The 24,092-nt window shown below is 44.4% G+C and overlaps 2 protein-coding genes across 3 annotated transcripts; one reads left to right on the top strand and one right to left on the bottom strand.

The window, feature by feature from the left end:
- Nucleotides 1-66: 66 nt before the first annotated feature.
- Nucleotides 67-4,361, top strand: ten1 (TEN1 subunit of CST complex). Of its 2 annotated transcripts, XM_049013636.1 has the most exons (5): nt 67-223; nt 460-531; nt 668-754; nt 3,566-3,723; nt 3,834-4,361. In XM_049013636.1, exons 2-5 carry the CDS (start codon nt 494-496, stop codon nt 3,974-3,976), a joined length of 426 nt encoding a protein of 141 aa, XP_048869593.1. In that variant the 5' UTR covers nt 67-223; nt 460-493; the 3' UTR covers nt 3,977-4,361. The 2 variants fall into 2 exon arrangements, with proteins under 2 accessions (XP_048869593.1, XP_048869594.1); XM_049013637.1 differs by lacking the exon at nt 460-531.
- Nucleotides 4,362-4,521: 160 nt separating this feature from the next.
- evpla (envoplakin a) lies at nt 4,522-21,386 on the bottom strand. Its single transcript, XM_049013612.1, has 22 exons — nt 21,232-21,386; nt 17,217-17,316; nt 16,777-16,931; nt 15,833-15,956; nt 15,547-15,672; nt 15,228-15,266; nt 14,700-14,861; nt 14,383-14,490; nt 12,504-12,599; nt 12,223-12,333; nt 11,790-11,936; nt 11,398-11,552; nt 11,165-11,262; nt 10,754-10,926; nt 10,196-10,374; nt 9,959-10,097; nt 9,598-9,791; nt 9,279-9,429; nt 8,907-8,990; nt 8,320-8,427; nt 8,012-8,104; nt 4,522-7,756 (listed from the first exon to the last, which is right to left on the bottom strand). Exons 1-22 carry the CDS (start codon nt 21,285-21,287, stop codon nt 4,964-4,966), a joined length of 5,391 nt encoding a protein of 1,796 aa, XP_048869569.1. The 5' UTR covers nt 21,288-21,386; the 3' UTR covers nt 4,522-4,963.
- Between the last annotated feature and the right edge of the window lie 2,706 nt (nt 21,387-24,092).

Below are 24,092 nucleotides of genomic sequence, written 5' to 3'. Positions count from 1 at the left end.
TGGGCGGGGATGGAGGCTGGACAGGATCTAACGTAGGGCACTCATGGCCATTCACGGTGTGCCGAATAGGCGCTTGGTGTGCATGTGTTTGCAGCGATGGATGGCCATTCGGATGAACGCGACCGGTTTCGTTTTATGGAGTAATTTATTAAGAAGTTGCATTTCGGTTGTTTCCACAAAAGCCTTCCGCAAATTGGATCTGCATTTCCGCGACCGGCGACAAGTATGTATCGACGCGTGAACTGCTACTGCATTCAGTTCAGGCAAAATGTGCCACGTTCTTAGGTTTTGTATAAATATTAAGAAACCCGTGAACTCGAAATGAATTACATTAACACTATTACCTAATGTTCTAAACAATCTAATTTTGTAACTGGAAATGTGAATCTTATTCTAACTGGCCTGCAAGTTAAGTAACGGATTAGCTCCTTGCACGGGCGTCGTTATCTGCGATCACAGTGTTTTAAGATGAGCCCTAAGTATTTTAACCGCGATGCCAGTCTTCCTTCAGAAAAAAAAGTCAAGCGCCAGGTAATCTTGACTTTGCCCCTGATGTTTTCAGTAGCTAGAAACTCTTACCCGTTAAATCACGCGAAAAGACCGTTTGAATGGAAAATAACACAAACGCCACAATGATGAAGTTAATATAGCGCTTTCTGGTGTGCAGGGAAATGCTCCCGGAACCGGGCGTCTTCCACTTTCCCTGGGAAATCAGTTCGGTCCAAGAAGGAGCTGCAGTGAGAACATATGGCAGGTTAAGAGACTTAATGACTTGTATTAGAAACGCAAAGCACTTTGCTTGTAATGTATACTTCTGAACAGTCTTTACCTGTAGAGTAATAAATTAAGCACGTTCATTGGTTTGTTATGAATTCTCCTATTACTATTTAATTTTGAGCCATTACTGTGACATTATGTGCAGCAGCCTGCTAGAGATTTGTCTTTCCATAGGAAGGCTGCATGCATCATGAAGGGGGGGGGGAAGCCCTTGGGAGCCTCATCCCCGGAGGAGTCAAAGTCGCTGGAGAGTCAAAGGGGTCAGGCCTGTTGGGGATTGGAACTGGTGTGGTGCTGATGTGTCGCTTGGTGCACGGATGGATGGATGGATAGATGATAGAGGGAATAACTAAGCTTGATGAATGAGTAGTGGATTGAGTAATGGGCAGATTGGTAGATGAATTGGTTAATGGATGATGGATGGATGGGTAATAGATGGAAGGAGGGAATAACTTGAATGGGTTATGAACTCTCGTATAGAGTGAGCGATGTCTTTTGTGTCCCGTGGACCCTCTGGCCGGCCATTCCGCTACCCCGATGAGCCGGACCGGCTGCGAACACCTCACATGAGCCCGTAAAATTAACTGATAACACTGCTATTATGGTAGAAAAATTATAAATTCCATCTAAGAAATAAAGCTCCGGACCTCTCAGTTGGTGAGCAAAGTTATCTCTTTTATTCGAGCAATCAAGCAAAGCGCTCCCATCACACACTGTCACCAGGTACCCCGAGTACGTCGAGCACCCAGTTGAAAAACCATAATTCTTACTTCCAAATAAGGACTCCTAAGTCCTGATTAGTCACAAAACACTAACAAACCAAGCTCAAACGTATAACAAATACAATTCTCTCGCTCTATTGGTTCACTTTGCAGCAAGGTAAAATGCACCCATTTTGCTCAATTTACCAGAACATGTCTCGACTGCTAGGCTCCTACTTAGATATGAATATAGATATTGATTATATGACATTGAATCACTGTAAATATTTGGTTGTCCTTCGATTAATGATTAACGTATTGACGCATTGATGCATTGTCATTGAATCACTACAAATACATGGTTAACATATGATTAATATGATTATCGTAACAATTACTCATATATTTGTACTACCGCATAACATATGGCCTACTGCAACTACTTCATAACTACAACTTTTTGTGCACCAGTTGGGGTAGCTTCAAATCTCTTTCTGCAGGCGGTTTCTCCCCCGCCCTCGCTCCACTGTTCGTCTCCCCAAGGCCTGATCTCTCTTCAGGATCTGCGGAACTAACCGCAGGCTGCTATCATGAGGCGAGGACATACAGTATTCAAAACAATCTCTTCTTGCCTAAGGCCTAAAACATAACAGTCACTTTGCCTCCCCTCCTGGGTCTACCAATGTCCAATTTCCTTTCCACACTCTCAGTGCCAGGTAAGGTCCTTGCTGGAGACATCCACAACGGGATCGCCTATTAGTGACTCTTGATTTACACCTAAAAAGTCTAGCACTGACCGCATCCTGACACTGAGAGTTCTGGCCGAGCACAAATGTGAATATCGGCAGGGTTTCGCAGCCTTTGTCAAGGTTCGTAAATAGTTTGATTCAATCGAATATCCTGAGACTTCGCGGGATCCCCCTAAAATTGCTGGACATCATGTCCAGTCTGTACCTCTATGTTCTTCCCAATGTATTCTGGGGTTCATCGGTGGTGTGCTACTACTCTGTTTGCACTTACACGGAGTGGGTGTTGGGGAGGGTTGTGGGGTCCAGTGCCTGTGGAGCATCTGTTGGTGAGGAAAGATTTTCCAGTCTTGACTTTGTTGGCAATGCTGTGACCTTTGCAGAATCAATGGAGGCTCAGATTGGGGTTCTCCAGAGACTAAGCAAGAAGTCTGAGTGTCTGGGTTTGCGAGTGTCCTGGATTAAAACCAAGATCCAGGCCTTTTATGATCTCTTGGCCAAAGCCATCAGCAGTGTGTCTGTCGGTAGACAGAATGTTGAGCACGTCGAGAAGTTCACTTACCTTGGCAGCGACATTCGTGTCTCTGCTGACTCCCTATGAAGTCTGGAGACAGATTGGGAGAGCATGGGGGGGTCATGAGGTCACTGGAAAGGGCTGTGAGACATGGGTGTTATCCAGTGACCTGAGATGACAACTGGACTCTTTTGGTTCTGTGTCTCTTCGGAGAATCCTTGGGTACCACTGGTTTGACTTTGTGTCAAATGAGCGGTTGCTAGAGGAGTCCTGAATGAGGCACCTGCATTGTGAGGGAGCGTCAGTTACGGCACTACAGCCATGTGGCACGTTTCCCTGAGGGTGATCCGGCTCACAGGATCCTCATTGCTGAGGACCCAAGCGGCTGGACCAGGCCAAGGGGGCGCCCACATAACACCTGGCTGTGACAGATCGAGGGTCATTTCCGGAGGGTGTAACTAGATCGTGTGTCGGCCTGGGGGGTCGCAAACTGGGATCCCAAGGTGTTTCGTCGTGCAGTGGGCATGACAATACACTGTGTACCAGTGCATGTTCCCTACTCTGACTTGGCCCCAATCCAATCCAATTAAATTTTGTCCTAAATTCTTTAGGGCCCTTACAACTAATTGTCCTAACCCCCCCACCCCAACCCCCACATGACAGCACCCCTGATACTGTGCAGCACTTTCTCTGCCATTCTTTGCATGTTACTGTTTGTTCTATATTTTTAATTCTTATTGATTATATATATATCTAAATGTCGTTTTCATCCAACCACCATGTTCTGTATGCTTTACTACTCCTTGTCTACTTTGTAATCTTTGCAGATTGCTGTCCTACCAGCCTGAAGCTTCTGAAGCCGTCCTGTCCTCACAGCACTTATCAGTCCAATATGACATAACTGTCCACACAGCCTTTGTGGAGCCTTTCCTGCCCTTACTACACTCCCACTACATAGTGTTGGGTGATGTTGAGAGGACAGAGGGTAAGGCTGTTACTTCACTCTTGTCTTCTCCTTGGGGAAAAAAAAGACATATTATCAAAATGTAAAGCATATTTTTTGTATTTTGTAACTGTTGTTCGTTTTTGTGTCAGGAGATGGCGTGATGGTGCGTGCACGTGTGCTGAACTGCGTGGATGGTATAAACCTCGCCCTGCTGCAGCAGGCCATCATGGAGCAGAGGCACTATCTTCAGGAGCGAGATGGTGAAGCTCCTGTGCAACCGACTGCAGAGTGATAATCCTCAATGTGTGGCTTCCTCTATAAGTGAAAGGTGACTTGGAGCCAGTTTTCGCTGGAAAAGCATCAAGGCAAAGAAAAGGTTCTTATACTATTAAAGTAATAATAATATGGTTATGATTTTGGGTGTAAAAGTTGTTGTTTTTTTTCTTTTGGATAAGTTTCTTTGGATGTTGAATGTCCTCTTTTTTTATTTATAATCAAGTTTCTCTCCCACTGTTTTGAAAGTTATAACTCAGTTATTTAAATGATTTTGAGTGGACTTACTGAACATAAAAAAGTTGTTTTCATGATTGAAACTTGCTGTATAGTACTTGTACAACTGCATTGTCATCATGAATGACATTTTAAAATTCTGTAATAAATATTTCGATTTCTCAGGATGGCATTTCCTGCAGTATTGTACAGTAGGAAGTTACCGTTATTCATCCTGTAGGTTTGAAACAGGTAGAGTGTGAGAGTGTATTTGAGAAAAAAAGGCCATTGCTGGATAAATTGAATGAAATTTCACACAGAAGTACACATACACAAAAATAGAACACGTTAACCATTTAAAGTTTTATTAAGGGTTATTCCTGGATACAATATCGAACAAGATCCAAAATAAATGAAACATAGTAATTGTTCTACACTTCAAGATACCAGCAAAGCTTGATAAATGGGAAAAAAATATCTTTGCCCCTTAACCCAAATGTTGAATTGCAAAATGTTTTTGATAAGATCACACAATCATATATGATTTGTCTCAAATACAAATGCTGTCTCATGCCATTTAAATAAGAAGCATGATACAAGATCATCCCATAAACACGTAAACATACAAACAGCAGTAAGGTCTATCTAAAATGAACAAACTGGTATGGTTTCCTGAGACAGGTATATATTGTTTTCTTTCTCTGCCTGGTCTTTTGTGTCGTGCTGCATGCGTGACGGCGATTATCTGGAGATTTGTCATTCTCTTTTCTCGGTCTGCCAGTTGACGAGTTTAAAAGGCTCGATGACTTTTGTATGAAGGGATGTACGTGGATTCATTAGCGCCGCCTCTGTTAGCGGGCGGAGGTGTGGCACTCGTAAGCGGATTACTGGAGGCCTTTGTCTTTTTGTCTCCAGCAACTAGAAGAGCAAATTCTGAAATGGACATCTTGTTCATCTTGTACTGCTGCAAGTCAGACTGAGTGATTCTGCCATCATCTAGGGCGTTTTGGATGGAATACTGCTTGCCACTCTTGCGGTCCCGGAGGACTGAGGTCTCTCCATTAGGCCCCTTGGAAGTTATCTCTTCCCAGTCACACTCCAGCTCCTCCAACTGGATGTACTGATTGCGGTCAATCAGACCCTGTATGTAAGCATCATATGGCGACATATCTTTTCCTGTTTCTGGGTCTAAAATAGTGATTTTTGTGGAAAGATTGGTCTCGCTCATTCGCTTGGTATCCTCCTTCCTCAGGTTGTTCAGCAGTTCTCTGAGGGTAAACTCTCTTTTGTGTATCTTGTCTTTCTCATCCAGTATTTCCCTCTCCAGTCGCTGAACATCTGATTCCATCTTCATGCTCTTTTGCCTACTCATCAAGTTTCTCTCACTCAACAGCTTCGACTGCTGCTGGAAGGACACGTGAGTGTCCTGCTTCTCAGACTCCATGGTCTTCAGCTCCTTCAGGAGGTTCTCCTGCTCTCTCAGCAAGGAATCCCTCTGCTGAGTGTAGTTGTTCCCTTCCCAGGACGTATTATCATGTGTCGCCAGAAGTCTGTTCAGTTTGTCCCTGGTCCGTTGCATTTCCGTCTCCAGTTCTAGCCTAACATGTCTCTCCTGAGACACCTGATCTCTGAGACGAGCCCTCTCAGACTCTACAGCCTGATCCTTCTCTACTCGAATCACCTCTTTGTAGACAGTTCTTTCCATCGATTTTTCTTTTAACAGGATATCCAGTCTATGGGTGAGGCTTCTGAGGTCTCGATTCAAGGACTGTATGGTATTTCCCTCTCTCTCCAGGTCTGCACGTAAGCTAGCTGTCATCTTTTCCAGTTTGGGATCTCTTTCAACCTTCAGGACCTCCTCCATAATAATTTTCTCTTCAATTGGTGGGGGAGCATTTTCAAGCTCATAGATTCTGGCTTTAATTTGTCTTAGTTCCATCTCTGCCTGGATCCTCTTTTGGATTTCATCTGACTCCCGCAGAATTCTCTCCTTTTCTAGGATCAACGCTCTCAGCTGCTGCACTTCCAAATCCATCTGTCGACGAGCCTTCATCTCGTCATCCAGATCCCTGTTTAGCTTTTCATGCTCCAATATCTGCCTGGAGTCCTTCTCCAAACGCACCACTTCTTGCACCACTACCACCTCCTCTGGCTTCTGCCTCTCCAGCAAGATGTATCTGTTTGCTAAATCAAAGACCGTTTCCTCAGTCGTCCGCCGACGTTGCGTTTCGTCACGCAGCTCCTTTCTGAGTCTTTCAGCTTCTTTCTCCAAAAGTGGGTCTTTTTCATGCTTCACAACCTCCTTTGTCACAAGCTTAGTTTCTACCTTTGATTTTTCCACTTTCAATTCATCTCTCTCTTTTTGCAGGCGAAGTAGTTGGTCTTGAGTGGTATTGCAGGTGCCCTGCAAGCGTGACACCTGTTCATTGAGCCTCTGTAGTTCCTTCATTATTTCAGGACTTTTTTCCTCCTTAACCACTTCATGGAGTACTTCCTTGAGCTCCACTTTTGGCTTCTGTGAGCGCAGTGATGACAAGCTAATTCTAACTACTTCGATATCCTTCTCCAGATCTCCACGACATCTGTTTGAGTCTTGTATTTCTTTCCTCAGCCTCACAAGCTCTACTTCGGTCTGAGGGTCTACTCTGTAGATCTCATTGATTATTTCTTTGATTTCCACATTTTGTTTCAGCCTGTCAACTTGGAAGTATCGGTCCTGAAGTTCTTTGATTGCCCTCACCATGTTATCATTTTCGGTTTTCTGATCCTCCAGCAAAGTTCGGACCTTCTTGGCCTCGTCGATTAGTTTCGGGTCTTGTTCCACTTTCTTCACCTCTTTAGTGATAATCTTGGGTTGCACAGTTGGGATAATCCTTTCCAGTGTGTTGATCTGACTCCTGGTCTGGAATATCTCATCATTCAGAGCCTTGCACTTTTGACCTTCATCTGCAATCTGGAGCTCAAAGTTCTTTACAGCTTTCAGCATCTCTGGATCCCTCTCCAGTTTGACTACTTCTTTTTTCACCACCTTCTCCTTTATGGTTGGTGGCTTTTGCTGGAGAATGTTGACCTCAGTTTTCATCTGAACTGTTTCAGTCTCTCTGGTACGAAGCTCATCTTTCAATCTGCGTATCTCCTCTTTGAGTTTATTGGCTTCCACATCAAGCTGTGGGTCTCGCTCAATCTCTGTTACCTCCTTAGTTGCCAGCTTGGGCTTCACATTCTTAATCTCATGCTCAATGGTGACAATTTTCTTATTGATTAACTCAATCTCTGATTGGGTAGCAGAGCGTTTAAGGGCCTCTTGATGGATCGTATTTCTAAGGACCACCAGATCATTCTCAAGTTTTGGATCACGGTAGTATTGGAGTACTTCCTTTTCCTGGACCCGCTCCACCCCTTTGCGACTCTTCAGTGACATCACCCGGGTTTTGTAAGTGTCCAAGCTAGTCTCTACATGGGTTCTCCTGGCAATCTCATCTTCCAGTTCCTTCTTCAGAATGGCAACCTCATCCTGGCTCTTCTGTAAGCTCTGCTGTTGCAGTTGCTGTTTCACCACCACTTGACTTGCCATCTCCTCTTTCTACTCAGGAGAGAAGGAATCGGGTTTTAAATGCTGAGGCTGCCTCCCCCCCCCCCAAACGTTTCTACATTTATTTTTTAGTAATAACTTTAGGCTGTACAAATATTTCAGAAGTGTTTACCAGTAATACTGCTTAACACAATGTAATTTTGAGTTTGATTTACGATGAGTTTATCTGCATTTTCATTGAATCGCACCAAAGGAGAATAGATCCTTCTCATCAATAAAAGTAAAATCTGCCTGCCTTTGCTTTACCTGAGCAGTGACGTTTTTGGCAAGACCTATCTGGTTGAGTAACGCGTCATTCTTCGCAGATGCTTCAGCATAACGGTTTACCAGGTCCTTCTCCTGTTACACAGAAACACATTACATTCCGTCAGGTCCTAATCAACACTGAAAATATAAGCAGCCTGATTTGAAACTGCTGTTCATGTAACTTCAAACTGCTTATCCCAAACAACATAGACTAGCAGGGATGAACCCTGGACGCCAAGAGGCAATGCTACCCAGTGAGCCACCATACAGTAATAGTATAGATCTTAAGTAGACAACACTTCACCTACCTGCGTCTTCACAGAGTCAGCCATAGTGGAAGACTGTAGACGTTTGGCAGCTGGGACTACTGCCTCATCAAGTGTACTTCTATATTTGTTAGAGTTGGCCTCATAAGCCTGATAAAATAAAAACCACAGGTATACAATATTTGGTAACACTTTATATTAACTGCACCTTCATAATACATTAATTCTGCATTCATAGAACATTCATAAGCAGCATGTAAGTATACCTTAACATCCTAATACCTTAACTTTAATATACATTAATAACAAACATTAGACAAGTATAATGTTTGTTATTATCATGCAATATTTGTTAGTAATGTATATTAAAGCTGTTGAGGTTTGGTAGAATTTTGAGGCATACTTACATGCTGCCTATGAATGCTCTATGAATGCATTATGAATGCAAAGAATTACCACAATGTTTTGGGGTAACTGGATGATGGTCTGAGTAGCTAAAATGTTACATGTGTTGTTTTACCTAGGTGATACATGCATGTTTATTTGTTGAAAACCATACACATAAAGAGAAGACAAAGTTTTAGCTGAAGTAACTAGGTTTTCAGGGAAAAATCAGAGGTCTGTCTTACATTGAGAACACCCTGTAGATCCTGGGACTGGTCAAGCATGTGGTCAATGTCATCCCCTTTTCTCCTGATATCGTCCACAACTCTCTACAACAAAACATTTCAGGCCATTAAAGGAAAGACCATTATCTTTCACCAGGTAAAGAACATTTGGCAATTTTTTGAGATTCCCAAAAAAGCCATGGAAACACTGTTTTGATTAAATTAAGTAGTTTAATTTTCTACATCTTGAAAACTTTAGGAGACATTCCTCTTCAGATATTAAGGGTGCATTTAGTGTTTCAGTGAACGACTTGGTATTAATTACAATCATTAATCACAAGTGGATGTCACAGGATGCCTAGTATGGAAACATGAGAACCTGAAGAAACAGACCTTTTGAGAATTCTGCTTGTTGTTGACCTGGGCCAGTGTGTCATTACGGTTCACTGTGTTGTCAGGCAGGCTGTTGAGGAAGGAATCCAGCGACTGGGCAGCGCTATCAAAAGTGTGGTGCTTGTTGCTTGCCTCTTGTAACAGACGTTCTCTGAATTAGGACGAAGAATAATGAAAAAAACAAACACACAAGAGTGAAATACAAGCGCAGATGTTTTTGGGGAAAGCTCGGGGTTGACACTTATGTACTAAACTTAGCTTGTGTGAGCATCACTGCAGCTTTAGAAGGTCAGACTTTGAGGCAGCTTGTCACTCTTACCTCTCCTGTAGCTGGTTGTTGACATTGGTGTAGCGATTCCTGAGGTTGTTTACTCGACCTTCTTGCCTGCGGATATCAGGACAGTACTCCTGGTAGCTCTTCTGCAGCGTGCTACACAGCTGCTCAGTGGTCTCCAGATCCTGACTGAGCTTCTTCATCTCATCCTGTTTGCTGGCCACATCCTTACGCAGCCTCTGTAGGGACAACATATTTCAGAAAGGAGGACTGAATTTACTGTGGATGCCATATGTGCACTGGATTCATCCAAGTTAGGTTCATTGCGTTTTACGACACAGTATACAATAACAGCATTGGTTAATACACAGTTGATAGGAATGATGACTGAGTGTGTTATGCCAACCTGAACTTCTCGATTGCGGGTCTCAATGGCATTGGGTACATCTGGGATGAATTGGTCATCAGCCAATTGCTTCTCGAACCCAGAAACGATGCCCTCTACCTTCTTTAGCTGATTCTCCAGGTTAAGAGAAGCATTGACCCTATTAACGACCAAAACAGAAGATTAGTGATGTATTGTACATACTTGGGCCAGGCTCAGAAATAAAGTCTGTATGCTTATGTATGCTAATGCCTTTACTTTTTGGTGGAGAGATCTGAAAGGCCAGCTAGGTCTTCCTGCTTGTTCTTGGCAGAGTTCAGTTTGAGGGGCAGAGTGGAAGATATGGGGCTGCTGGCCCTCTGGGACAAAAGTGGTTCTGCCTCGCGCTGAATGGCAGCTCTCTCCTGCTGGAGCTGCTTCTGAACATTGGCTCCTTTCTGCAAGGGGAGCAAACCATCAGATCCTCAGTAACTATGATGATTCTCAGACAATGCCAGAGTTGGACTAAACCATGTCAACAGGGGACATTTTTGACGATTATTTTCAGGTACAATGAAAGCTACAACAGAAGACTTGGTTTTTGTGTGCAGGCATGAAAGTAGCAGTTGTATTTATGGTTATTCAGGGACATGAATTAAAAACTTTCCCCCTTTTATTTTAATGCTAGTGCAGGGTTGGGCCAGATATGACCCACGGGTTGGCTGTAAACAATAGTAGATTTTAATCCTAGAAATTAACCAGGACCAAAAGTAATTTCTTCAATAGTCAGTGTTTTCAGTCATTAAAACTGCCCTACAGAACAGAAGGTTCCTTCACCTCCTGCTCCTTCACCCGGTTGGTGAGGTCCCCTATTGGGTCACGCCGTTCTGTGGGAACTCTCAGGCGGTTTAGGACGTCCTGTTTGGCCTGAGCAGTATCGCTGTCCAGTTTGTCCAAGCGCTTGGCCAGCTCTTGCGCCTTGGGGTTTTCTGGACTGCTGGACACATTGCCTAAGGAAACAGCAAGATATAACATGAGTGCTGCACTCAGAAGTATAGTAGTATTGCTCTCAGAAGTATAGTGGTATTGCACTCAGAAGTATAGTAGTATTGCTCTCAGAAGTATAGTAGTATTGCTCTCAGAAGTATAATTACGTCATTGATGCCCTTTAAATACAGCATATTGCCAAATTACTCAGACTAGTTTTCACACAAACGCTGTGTTTGATATTGCTCAGGTCCTACTCACCAGATTTCTGTGCCTGTACAACCTCTGTGGCAGCGCTCTTCAGTTGAGCCTGCATTGCTGCTCTCCTCTTCTTCAAGTTCTCCAGCTCTGCACTTAGTCTGTTTCCAGAGACACATAAAGAGAAAGTTTATGCTTGTGAAGTATCCAGAGAGGACAGGTTACTTCTGTCCTAATTACTTATTGTGCTACACATTATTAAACGTATTATAATGTGCTTATAGTAGATTCACTACCTGTTAATTTTGTCGATGGATTCCTGGTCAGGTGGAGGCACCAAGAAACAAGCTCCCGGTATGGTTTTGGTTACACCACCGCTAGTCGCAACATCCCAGTTCAGATTGTCTGAGTTGGACCTTAGCGTCATTTTGTCCCCTCGATTCACCGAGGCCTAAAAATGGCATTTACACAGTGAATATTTTGCCGCACTCAGCTGTGAAATTAGTCAGTAATGGTCTCATGGACAGATAATGAATTAAGCAATTAAAATGTAACTGTATTGAGATAAAACACAGTATTAAGCAATATTTCACGACATTATGGGTCATATAAGCTTTTATTTTTTCCACCGGCACTCTATTGGACACCCATGTCTCCCTGGACCCCTGCTCAGCCTGGGGCTCCATACCTTGTCAGTGCTCCAGTCGCACAGGGACTCGACAACAACGGGGCTTTTGGACTTCGCGTGGCGCAGCTTCAGGGGGGCCACGCTGGCGCTGCGCGTCTTTAAGTCGGCTAGGAGCAGCTCGCTCCGCTGCACCGTGCTCTCGTCTCCCTGCCAGGACAGCAGGTTATAGGGTGGAGGATATCAGGTTATGCTTCAGTGTGGGAGCTACTACGCTGTCCATCAGGTACGCCGGGAAAAAACTCCAAGTCACTTTGGGCAGAAGCATCAGCTGTACATCATTTTATCATTATTGCCGTTATTATTATTATAGAGGAGTAATGGTAACAGATTAAAGAAAAAGAGTTAATTCCTATAAATAAAGAAAATATATGTAAAATATTACAATGTTAACATGTTACAATTTCAATGTGATATATATTAATGTATGACTAACCTCAAGCTGGAGCAGAGTCTCAGTGGTGGTCCTGTTGCTCAGGGTTTTTGGGTCCAGGCTGATATCGAGTTTTGTGAGGGAGTCACTGAGCGTGTCCACGTCCAGTTGGTACTGCACAGCGCACACAAAGTAACAAGCAGTCAGCAGCTGGACGAGAGAGTTCTGACGGTTGTTTCCTGACATGCTGATTGTAGACAGAGCTATGGCTCTGTATGCATTACGGTTCACCAGTCCACGCGTTTTCAGGGGGTCACAAAGACCCCCATGCTACTGCTGGATACCTTCTTGTAGTCCTCCACGTTGGTCAAGTGTGTTTCCTGACAGATGCAGAGATTCAGGAAGGTCTGCCACTCGTTCCTCACGGCATCTCTGTGGTTCTGAAACATACACAGCACACACACATGGTTGGAGGTGGTGGGGAACGTATGCATAAAGGCCTATAACACCCCAAAACGGGTGTCTGGAATGAAACTGGAATTCGGGAGAAGCTAAACTCCCTCGTCTTCAGTTTTCTGGAGACTTCTTGCAGCAGCTCATTCGACACAGTCAAACCAGTGGTACCCAAAGATTCTCCGTAGAGAAACAGTACCGAAATCACCCATGACCAGAGGAGTGTCACCTTGTGCCTTCATCCTCTTGCAAAGATATCGCAACACACCCCTTTCCAGCGACCTCATGACCCCCCATGCTCTCCCAATCTGTCTGCTGACTTCATAGTCACCAGAGACATGAATGTCGCTGTCGAGGTAAGTAAATCTCTCAACAAGGTCGACATTCTCCCCGCAGACAGACACACTACTGATGGTGGTGCCCAAGAAGTCATTAAATGCCTGGACCTTGGTCTTCATCCAGGACACCCGCAATCCCAAACACTCAGACTCCTCGCTTAGTCTCTGAAGAGCCCCAATCAGAGCCTCCATTGACTCCGCTAAGATCGCAGCATCGTCGGCAAAGTCAAGATCATTAAATCTTGCTTCACCAACGGAAGCCCCACAACTGCCGGACCCCATGAACCTGTCCAACACCCTGTCCATACAAGCATTTAACAGAGCAGGAGCAAGAACCCCAACTGCAAAGAATGCACAGGTTCTCCCTCCACTTTGCACAGCACTCACAGTACCAGTGTACAGGCCGGCCAGGATGTCCAGCAACTTCGGGGGGATCCCGCAAAGTCTCAGGATGTCCCACAGAACAACTCGATCAACTGAGTCGAAAATCGACTAAAGCTGCAAAGAACCTCTGCCAATATTCACGCTCAAAAAGTCTGTGGTTAGAACTCACAAACTGGGCACTCCTGTAGACCCTGCAGTTCTACAGAAGCCTCCAGCATCTGCCCATGAGGATGTGATCGATCTCCTTCACCACACCATCAGTATTGAAATACCAAGTCCAATGATGTGCCTCAGGGCGTTGGATCCAGGACCCAGCGACCCACAGCCCCTGATCTTTCACATAGTCAAGGAACATGGAGCCCCTTTCACCACGGTCTCCAGACCCATGGAGACCGACAAAATCCTCATAGCCAGCCCTGTCAGTGCCAATGGGCGCACTGAAGTCACCTATGACCAGAGGAGTGTCATCTCATGGGCACCCTTCAACCACCGAGCAAAATTGCAAGTAAAATGTCTCCCTCAACGAGACATCACTCACCGCGGTCGGAGCATACACTGACACAACAGACAAGACACCCAAAGAGTGCCTTAGTCATCTTACCGGAGAGACAAGATGTTCCACGCACCTACCCGGATGGGTCGCCTCAGACTGGGACCCAAGTGCCGCCATACAGCAGGCGACACCTCAGCACCACACCAGCCCTAATGCTCAACAGGCCTGACCCTAGTAGCTCTCCGACGGATTCGACTAGTCCGGGAATGGGGCTTCCAGAGGTTTTCCTTCATCCCCTTCATGGTGCGCGCAACCTTCCTGTAGGCAGCTGCAGCAGGGCTACTCCCGCGGAGAGCAGAGCATCAATCCTGCCGCAAACCCCCAAAAAATTTGTTTTCCTGTAAGTTGGAGAGCTGCTAGGAGGGCTGAATGCAGTTGAGCTGCACACTCGGGACACAGCACACTCCCCATCAGAGAATTGAACACCAGTCTCCCGCATGACAGGCAGGGATACTCACCACTACACTAACAAGGAGACAGGGGAAACATACACACCTCGATAATAGAGCCAGCAGGATGTTTCAGCTCTATGAGGCGATCTCCGTCGTCCTGAAGCTTATTCACATCACTTTCATGGGCCAAAAGACTGTTATTCTTGAAAATCTAGTCAAGAAAAAGTAAAAGCAGGGATAAAGGTTAGTGGACTGCTAAAACAAGACTTTCTGCTTATATTATTGTTCTCTGTCCAATGACTATAAATGTATGTATGTTTCTGTGAAATGCATTTACAGAGCTATCTCAATCAGCCCTTGTCCAGTCTTATACCTTTTCTGATTTCAGCATTTCTGATGTGTCATGCACTGCCTTCTCACCTCATACTGTCTGCGGACGTGTGTGGGGTCCACCATCTGGTCGCTCCAGTCCTGCTCCAGGATCTTCTTCTTCTCTTCGCTCAGGTAGGCCAGCTCCTTGTTGCAGCCCTGCATGTAGTCATACAGGCTGTTCAGGTACGTCCGCCGCCACTTTGAGTTATCCTGCATAAGAGGGGAAGTTGTTACCATGAGGAAGAGACCCACACTGTGCTGCGAGACACTGCCATGGCCTGAGAGCACAAAGAACACCATCAAAAACACAGATACACCTACAAAGAACCGTGAGCATTTCTCACGAACCTGAAACTGTCAAGATTTCTTCTAAATTTACATTTAGAAGATGCTTTTATCCAGAGCAACACACAACTGAGAAGGCAGTGTCAGACAGTCCCAAGAGCAAGTGAGGGTTATGGCCTTGTTCAGGAACCTAGCAGTGATTGTGACGATCATGGGATTTAAACCAGCAACCTTCTGGTCACAGACATAGCGTCCTAACAAACCGCTCCCAGCTTCAGGAATGTTACTCACCAAGAGATTATTGTACTGTTTCCTAATGGCAGCTATATCCTGAAAGATAAAACATATCAAACATGTGGTCATTAGTACATCAGTGTTTGTCAATGCTTCAGGTTACCTTCAACTAAGGTACTATCAGTAGGGTGATGCAGGAAATAGGTAACAGGGATTAGGGCTTGTTTTATACAGTGGAGTGCTGAGCAATCTGGAAACAGCTTACAAATGTGAGGTGAACATTTGGACCCACTAGGATGAGCCACATAAATAGTTAAACAAATCCAGGATAACAGATGTGAATATCTGAATTTTTCCCACGCGACACAATCTGTACCGGAGAGTTGCTGGCGTTGATCTGCGAGCCGTAGGCCTCGATCTCCTTGTGCAGGATGTTATGAGCAGCAATCTGCTTCTCCAGGTCTGATACTGTCGGTCCATATTCCTCTGCATTCACCTGCCGCTGGATCGCATGACATGGGTTCAATAAGACTCCCTGTGACTCCAAGCTGATTCGTTTTTTTCATTCACACTTGCTGGAAATTCTTATTTGATTGTGTAATGGATTTCAACATATATGCAAGGTAGAGAATTATATGGAGAGGGTTACACTGCAGATTTACCTGTTTTTGATTGAGCACGAGAGGCCAGTCGATTCTGGGTAATACATCAACTTCTTTTGCTGATTCATAAACTTCCCGGTAAAGGGCACAGTCTTTGTACCAGCGGTCGTGGAGGTGACTGACACTGAAAACAGTGAAAGGTAGACAACATGCCTGTCTGTCATTCTGAGTGGTGTGTGGCTTAGCAGGTTAGGATCTGTCTGGGAAGTCATAGCTATACACAGTACCAGTCAGAAATCTGGACACACCTACCGAAAATCACTTATTGTTCAACAGGATAATAACCCTAAGCACACCTCGAGGTTATGCAAGACCTGTATTGTCATGTGAACAAGGAAGAAGACGGAGTTTTGCGACAGATGACCTGGCCCCCGACATAAACCCCAAGGGGCTAGTTTGAGATGAGTTGGATTGAAGGCTCCTTCGGGACAGAAGCGTTCCAGGTGTCTACATCTGGAAGTTAGTTGAAAGAAAGCCAAGAGTCTGCAGTGCTTTCTGCAAAGCAGAAACGGCTCTTCTGAAGAGACTAAAGTCTGAGAACATTTTGAAATGTCAAACACCTCTTGCGGTCGTTCCAATATTTGACATGTATTATGTAATTTGCTTGAGACCTTTTATTATAAGGCGAATAGCATAGCTAACAAACACATTAAAAGCAGGTCTGTCCAGACTTTTGCCTGGTACTGTATATAAGTATGTGTTGGTCATGGGAGTAACATAGATGTGTGAAAACTACCCAGTTTCCGTACATGGATAAATAAAGTACCTCTACTTGAAGAAAAGGTACACAGTTCTTCACTGCTTTCCTTCTTCTAAAATAGTTATCGAAATCATATCGTGGACACAGTCAGTTTCTTTCAAGCCTGCAGCAGGAGGCACTATCCCTCAGCCCCACCTATATGTGAACAAAGCTGGTGCCAGGTTTCAGGCACTGAGTCACTCACTCGGTCTCAATCTCATTAGCCTGGGGGTGTTTCAGCTTCTTGGATTTGTCGACATCCAGGTAGAGATCTTTCAGGAGACCCTCTGCCTCGGCCAGGCAGTCTGCATTCTCCTTCTGGTGCTGAAAGGGTCGATTCTTGATCTTGTTCTCTTTGTCCTAGAGATTGTGCAGCCCACGGTCAAGAATTAGATCAGGCGAAAAGAGAGCCGCCCAGTTTTGCTAAATAACTAATTCACAATTAGAATGAATTTAGCGGCTACTGGCTATCGAGCCATTTATAAGTATGGAAAGAGCTGCGACTGTAAGGTTTGATTTTTTTCCAAGCAAACTGGCCAATCCACTGGCATTCCCAGAAGGGGGAGCAGCCATGTAGCTTAACTCATTATAAGGGCAAGGCATGGCGAAATTGCTCAAGAGCATGTTTTATGGGGGTCACCGTACAATATTCAGCTTCTCTTCTGCACGCAGGACATCTCTCTCCACCTGATCAGCACTGGTTTGCATGCGGGCGATCAGCAAGGCCAGGTCACTAGCTTGGGATCTGTGAGGAGGACAGGAAGGTTAGTTTTAACACCCTGAACCACAGTGGTGAATAGAATAACGATCCATTTGCGTTTTCACTTAGCCTAGTGTGCTCCCCATGAGACACACAGATAGGTGAGAGCACAAGGATGACCACGCCCAGCATTGCTCGAGCAATTGGAGTTAAGGGCTATGCTCAGGGCCCAATGAGAGCATCATTCTGCCAGTCCTGGGATTTGAACAAGCAACCTACTAGTCACAGACTCAGTCGTCTAATCAGCAGAGCCACTCACCATCCAGAACCACCTACAGTCATTCCAGTGCTTATTACACAATACAGAGGGACATAAAGTAATTTCATGTCTCTACAATTACTTTGCTGTTTTGCTACATTTTCATTGCTATAGCAAGTCAAGTTCCTGGAATGTTACACACTGTCAAAACACTGCCCCTGGGTGGTGGCCTAGCCAGAAATTGTTTGTGTGTTTTTCTCCACCTAAAATTCTTGTTTTATCTCCACCTAAGATTCTTGTTTTATCTCCACCTGATTCTGATGTTCTGGATTCGATTGTCAGCTTAGCCAATGAAGGGCAGGTCTACTGATGAATAGGTGATTTGGAATGAGAGTCAGGTGTAGAACAAATAGTCAAATGAAAGTTTTGCAAGACTCCTCCAAAATTCCTTCCATGGTTGTCATTCCACAACTTTCTCCATTTCCGGCTAGACCTGCTGTCATGCACTTTTGGGGCACTCCCCAGGTTAGACTGCAGTTTATGGGTCCCCTGTGAAATCGACACATATGTCCCAAAATTTATGGAAGACGTGTAGTTATGAATGTAAATGAAAACTGTCTTTGTCTGCCTTTCACTTTAATCAGCACTTTGATGTATCGTGGAAGGCAGGAGTCTTTGGCTCTATGCACCTGTCCTCCAATAAAATATTCAAATATTTCCTAAAATTCTCTAACTCTCACCCTAACTACTGAAGGACTGATTTGGTATAATTTTCTGTTCCAGCCAGTGTGAATCAGGCATGTCTTTTAGTGTGTGAATGTATTTGGGCGCTCTGTGATGGGCAGTCAGGTCTTTTAAATACTGTCCCCTGTACTTTTTGAGATCTGGATGACTACGAACATGACGGTCAGAGAGGCCATTAATGATTGACGGATGAATGTCGGGAAAATGTGTATGTATAATGGCCAAAAGAGAAACAGTACCACTTAAAATAGTAAAAAAAAATAGTGTTTGTATTCTTGAAAATAGTTTTTCCTCTTTCACCCAATTTCTGACAGTCAGTAGTCTAGATAAAAATAAATAAATAAATAAATGAAATTATAATTTTATACTTTTTACAATTTTTATAAAAATTAAGAAATTACTAATCAACAGGGAATTTTTCCACCTGTACCAAAGAGACTGCTGCATAACACCAGCGAATTGTAGGTGTGTCCACATTGTATCTATGTTGAACATTTATTTTGTTAAAAGAATGCAGTGTCTGATCTGATATTTTTTTAAGCTGATATTTATGACATCATTCTTATCAGAGCACTGGGTGAGAATTAATGTCCAGGCCAGGGAAATCGAGTATCATTTCTAGTATTTTATGACAAGTGGATAAATTATTGTAAATGAACAATATAAGACTACTCCTAATATACAGTCTTCAGGTTCTTGTATTCAATTTTATTATTTTTGCCTAATCTCCAAAATTCCTGTTAAATTCAGAAAATTTATTATTCAAAGGCCTTTCATACCAACAGAGGAAATATGAGAGAAAACTGTGATATTTCCCCATCAGCTAAATAAGTGTTTCATATTTTTTTATCTGATATTTACAACATCATTCGCATCCTAGCATTAGCTGAGAATGGGAGGGATCAAACACGTGATCTGCCTGGGGGTCCCCATAGACCGGGATGGGAAACACTGAACCAAATGATGACACGACGGCTTCTCGGGCTGTTAATGATGACCCATCATTCAGTGCTATTCCATTTGCTTTTCCCCGCTCAATCTTTCCAACCTTCTCACTGGAGAGAAACATTTCAAGGGTTTTCTGCTTCACCAAAACTGAAATTATCCTGCAGTGATAATGAATATGCAGCTTCCCTATCCGGCCGAAATGCTTCCCAGGCTGCCGGATTGTCCCACACACCCTGAGTAACAGCTGCCAGAGGACCGTGAACCCTATTGTGGGCACCTACAGCAGGAATGGGCTATGCAAGCCACTCGCCCCAGTACAGATTTCCACACTAATGTTTACAACCACGTCTTAAATCCACTCACACCTTTTATACTTGGGCTAACAGAGGCAGATATTAGTCCCTTCACATTTAAATGCCCTGTTTGCCTGATTATCACAGTTAGTGAACGGTTACATAACACCGACTGGACTGCTCTGGGAACTTTGCCCTAAGAGTAGCTTGAAAGGCAGCTGGAAGCACAATGGGTGTGAACCAGGCACAGGCACACCTCGTACGGCCAGCCATTGTGTGTGTGACCCGGGGGGGGACCTTTTCCCTCCCATCCTCTCCCATGCTCTCTGTTTGTCTCCAGCAGCCTTGGGGCACATCCCGGCTGCTGAGCGATCAGGTTGTTACGCTAAAAGCCGCTCGGACGTCACTGACGATCCCACACAGCGTTGTACGTGGGAGGGTCAAGCCTCTCCCAGTTCAAAGGGAAGTTTCTGTGGTTATTAGTGATACATATCTTTAAAGAGCCAGTAGAAATTATTAATATGGAATTTAAAACATCGCCAGAATATTCTCCAGAAGAATAATAATGATGCATGACAGTTTATATCTGGTCCTTGGAGCCCTCAAACATTTTGTTGAGAGTTTTGTTGTACATGTACAATAACAATAAAGATATTCTGTAGGCCAAACTTAACTAAAATTTGCAATCGCTCTTGCAGTTCAGACAATGCATTGCTATGTCAGTGTATTTTGCTTGGGGTGAATGTTCATCACGTCAGTGTTTTAAATCAAACTGCAGCTCGTGACTGAACAGAGAATATTAAGGAGGAACTCCTTCATTTCGGCTTGGGTTACATTATCGCTATATTACCTTCCTCAAGATATGTCAGAAAAATGAACTGGCTACATATCCGTATATATAATACAAACACAAACTGCCATTGAATAGCCTACCTACAAGCAGAAGATCCTATATAACGTAATGCATAGCACAGTGTTTGGGTCAGTTATACGAATGTAATTCAGCTGGGTTGGCTAAGTCTCAAATCTCTTTAGTCATGAATGGTATCGGTTATTATTTCTATTGATGTTTATATGCTGGCATTTTAAAGTTATCCTGGCAAGAATGACTTTTATAGGAGCAAATACTTTCTCAGCAGTTCACAGAAAGGATCACTGAAAACGTTCACGCAGACTGATAATGTTTCTAAGTTCTGGATAAATTACTAGAGTGGATCCAAAGAGGGACCGTAAGGAGGTTCCTCGCAGCAAACACTGTGTACCCACCAGCTTTTATTTAATACACCTTTGTCTATGACAGCTTCTCTACTGGATTCTCTTACATTCCAGAAACTCTAACGATGTGGATGATTTGCGTACGTTTTATGTATCGCCTGCCTAACGAAAAGGCTTCTCATTCACAAAACCTCATCTCTGCATGTTCAGCAACAGATCCTGCCTCAGTCAGTAGAAATTCGACAGAGTAGGATCACACGGAATCATACAGAGCAGTGCATCTCAACCCAGTCGTCAGGGACCCCCAGACAGTTGGGAGGGACCAGTAATGTGGACTCTCTGGCAAGGAGCCGAGAGGGAGCAAAAACATGGACTGTCTGGGGGGGGGATCCCTGAGGATCGGATTGAGAAACACCGAAAACAAAACAAATTCCCAACGCAAGGGAAAGTGATGCAAAGAGCTGAAATTGAAGACGGCCGAGATTCTCGGCCTGCACTCACTTGCTGATCTTCCCAGTGACCTTCACCGAGTTGTTGGGGTCCTTTTTCTTGAGCATCCTGCGGCTTTGTGAGTCGCACTGTCTTCCTATATCCCTCTGCGTCTTCTCTCTCCGGCACAGTGAGTGTCCCTGCTGCGACGCTGTGTAAAGTGAAGAGACCAGCTCTGGCTCCACCCAGGGAACAGGTGCGCCAACACCCAGACATCTATCTGGTTCCACAGGACCGGGTCAACCTGTTTCTCTCATTCTCTCTCTCCTTGCCCCCCCCTTTCCCCTTCCCTCGTTCAATTTAGATGCATTTTAACCTACTTTTCCCCAAACTGCGAATCCAGGATGCTAACACACCTTATTCTTTACCCTAGGAAAACTTAACCTTGGGTAAAACATTACACACGAGCAGATATGTGACCTGTCCGGTTCTCCTTTCCCTACTTGCTTGTACAAGAGAAATTGATTGAGGATCATAAAGCATGCATTTCCTCCTTACATTCCTACACGAAGAGATCTGAACAGTAAACTGTGTGTCTTAGTTGAAAATCCATATGGGAACAGATTGATATTTTGGACTCGGAAAACCGAGTTGGAAAAACTAAAAGAAGATTCATGACAAACTTCAGTTCTTACTTTTACATAATTGTTTTTAAAATGTAAATGAAGTACAGTGTGACTCTGGGGGTGATGTTATTGGTCCATGGCTTCGAATCCTTCAAATCAAGGACTTTGCATCTTCTCGGTAGGTTTCTTCTGACAGTCTAAGGACGTGGAGATGCTAAATGGGTTCTTCTACATTTCTCATAGTTTGTGTCCTATAAGCGAGTGACACAGCACACATACTGCACCCCTGCCCCGTGCCTGGGAAAGGCTAAAAGCCTCCTTTCACCCGGAGCCAAATAAGAAGTTGGAAGATGGCTGAATTATGGGGTGTTCTGCAAATATATATTTCTACACTGACTTAATTACACTAGAAGTTTAGGCTCTATGCCTATTTTATGCAGTGATAGAGATGCATTAACTATTCATTCTGTAGCATAATGCAGACAAAATCCAGGATATCAAAGACAGGAACACCTAGCGGCTTTTTAATAAAGAATTTAATTAAATTGCAGACACAAGTTAACATAAGGAGACACGACAGACAGTATCACGTACATGTTCCCATATTAACCACAGACTTGGGCTTCGATACGTCAGTTGGTGTGAACTGACCTCACTATTAAGTCAAATGACAAATATTCTAAAAAAAGAAAGGGGAACTTTTGAAACAAGACAAATGTGCACAGGGATTAAATAAAACTCGTCGGGAAGATACAGAGAGAGCAATACGTAATAGCTTTACAATGGGAACAATAGTGCATTTTTTTCTGCCCCTAGCTGCCTCTACAGTCAGCGATGTGGGTGGACCTGCCCATCGTCTGCAGGATGGAGAGAAGGACTGGAATGCAGCCAGGCAAAGGATGGGCCGCTCCAAAGGGCACTGGCTTCATGCGACTGCTGGCAAACGCTGAAGTATCACAGGGGACTCCGAGTTCTGGAGCCACGTTTTACCGGAAAAACATCGTTCTCGGGTCAAAAAAAAACGACAAAAATGTTCATGATAAGTGGGAAAGCCTCCTCAGACTGACAGAATAAGCCATTCGAGCGTGGTGGCTGGGAAGTACCACTGGGGCAGGAACCAACAACTATACCGGTAACAGTGATGGCCAACGCCGGCGGAAGTTGACGTGGTGACCTAGCTTACCCACAGATACCCCCTCCCCCCAGGAAACTTCACCATCCAATTTTACTTCGTCTGTCGTTTGCCAACTCGGTGCTCCCTCAGAAGATGCTGCCCTAAGCGCAAATCCAAAAACTGCAACATAAATCCAAATTTTCAAATGTAAACATTGGACAGAATTAGGGGGGGTGGGAATTAGACCGAAATAGCTGGGCAAGGATACTAAGAAATAAAGCCTTTATACCTTGTTGCTGTAGAATGGGGGTATTCTGGACTGTTTTTCAATAGCAGCTATTCCGCTGTTACCCAAAAGAGGAAAAGTAAACAGCTGATAGGACACGTCTGAGCATGAACCGGCAGTGTAACTTCCCACAGAAATGCAAAGATCCGCATGCACTTTTATATGCATTACTTATGTACATTTCTAGGAAAGCACAACAGATTATTAAGCAGGTGAGGTTCCTTCTCCCCAGTTCGGTGCGTGGTTGTGGGGAATGCACTGCACACAGCGGGATCAGGAGAGACAGCCAACCGAGACAGATCCTCACGATTGCAGGTGCTGCCTTAGACGCAGACCAGAGCTATTATGAGTCGCGATGGCACGCTGCTCTTGTGGTTTCAGCGGGTGTGTTTTTGTCTGACGGTGGTGTACACGCCCCAGAGTGGCATTTTCTGGCTCTCCACACCCCCCCCCCCCCCCCCCCCCCCCACTATACCACACCCCACGCCACCGTGAGAGGTGACAGATTTTACAGCAGCAGCAATTCGGGGAAACAGCTATCAGGAAAAAGCACGATTTGCCTGCTTCCACGATTGAAAATGTTTCCCACCTCACTGTGGCGTGTGTCCGGTCACTCTTACAGAGGAACAGAGACAGACATTAAAACAAATCAGTAATAATGAGACTGATTATTCATGTAGTTGTGTTTTAATTAAGAGCCCTAAATGGGAGAAAAAAAAAATCACAACTTGTGTCCCCATTTCATCCTCAATGACAGCAGAAAACATCCAGGCCGCCAACATAACCACTACAGCCGGACACCGTCAAACAAAAATTCATTCATCACGACACACGGGGAACAATGAACGCATCAGGAGGTTCCATCCAGCCCAAATCAGACTCAAATCATGACGAGTATCATTTTGTA

This window comes from Brienomyrus brachyistius, chromosome 5 (genome assembly GCF_023856365.1).
Source record: "Brienomyrus brachyistius isolate T26 chromosome 5, BBRACH_0.4, whole genome shotgun sequence".
Classification (NCBI taxonomy): domain Eukaryota; kingdom Metazoa; phylum Chordata; class Actinopteri; order Osteoglossiformes; family Mormyridae; genus Brienomyrus; species Brienomyrus brachyistius.
Note: the sequence above shows the minus strand (reverse complement) of the source record. Positions and strands in the feature narration are given on the sequence as shown.

What these genes read in the sequence shown, in the direction of transcription:
- evpla (XM_049013612.1), bottom strand. Translation starts at nt 21,287, where the DNA reads ATGCTCAAGAAAAAGGACCCCAACAACTCGGTGAAGGTCACTGGGAAG. An exon ending in AGACTCTGCTCCAGCTTGAG is followed by an intron (nt 11,937 to 12,222) that starts GTTAGTCATACA and finishes CTGTCCTGGCAG; the next exon opens with GGAGACGAGAGCACGGTGCA. An exon ending in AACAACCAGCTACAGGAGAG is followed by an intron (nt 9,430 to 9,597) that starts GTAAGAGTGACA and finishes GTCCTAATTCAG; the next exon opens with AGAACGTCTGTTACAAGAGG.
- ten1 (XM_049013636.1), top strand. Translation starts at nt 494, where the DNA reads ATGCCAGTCTTCCTTCAGAAAAAAAAGTCAAGCGCCAG. An exon ending in AAAAAAAAGTCAAGCGCCAG is followed by an intron (nt 532 to 667) that starts GTAATCTTGACT and finishes TCTGGTGTGCAG; the next exon opens with GGAAATGCTCCCGGAACCGG. An exon ending in TGATGTTGAGAGGACAGAGG is followed by an intron (nt 3,724 to 3,833) that starts GTAAGGCTGTTA and finishes TTTTTGTGTCAG; the next exon opens with GAGATGGCGTGATGGTGCGT.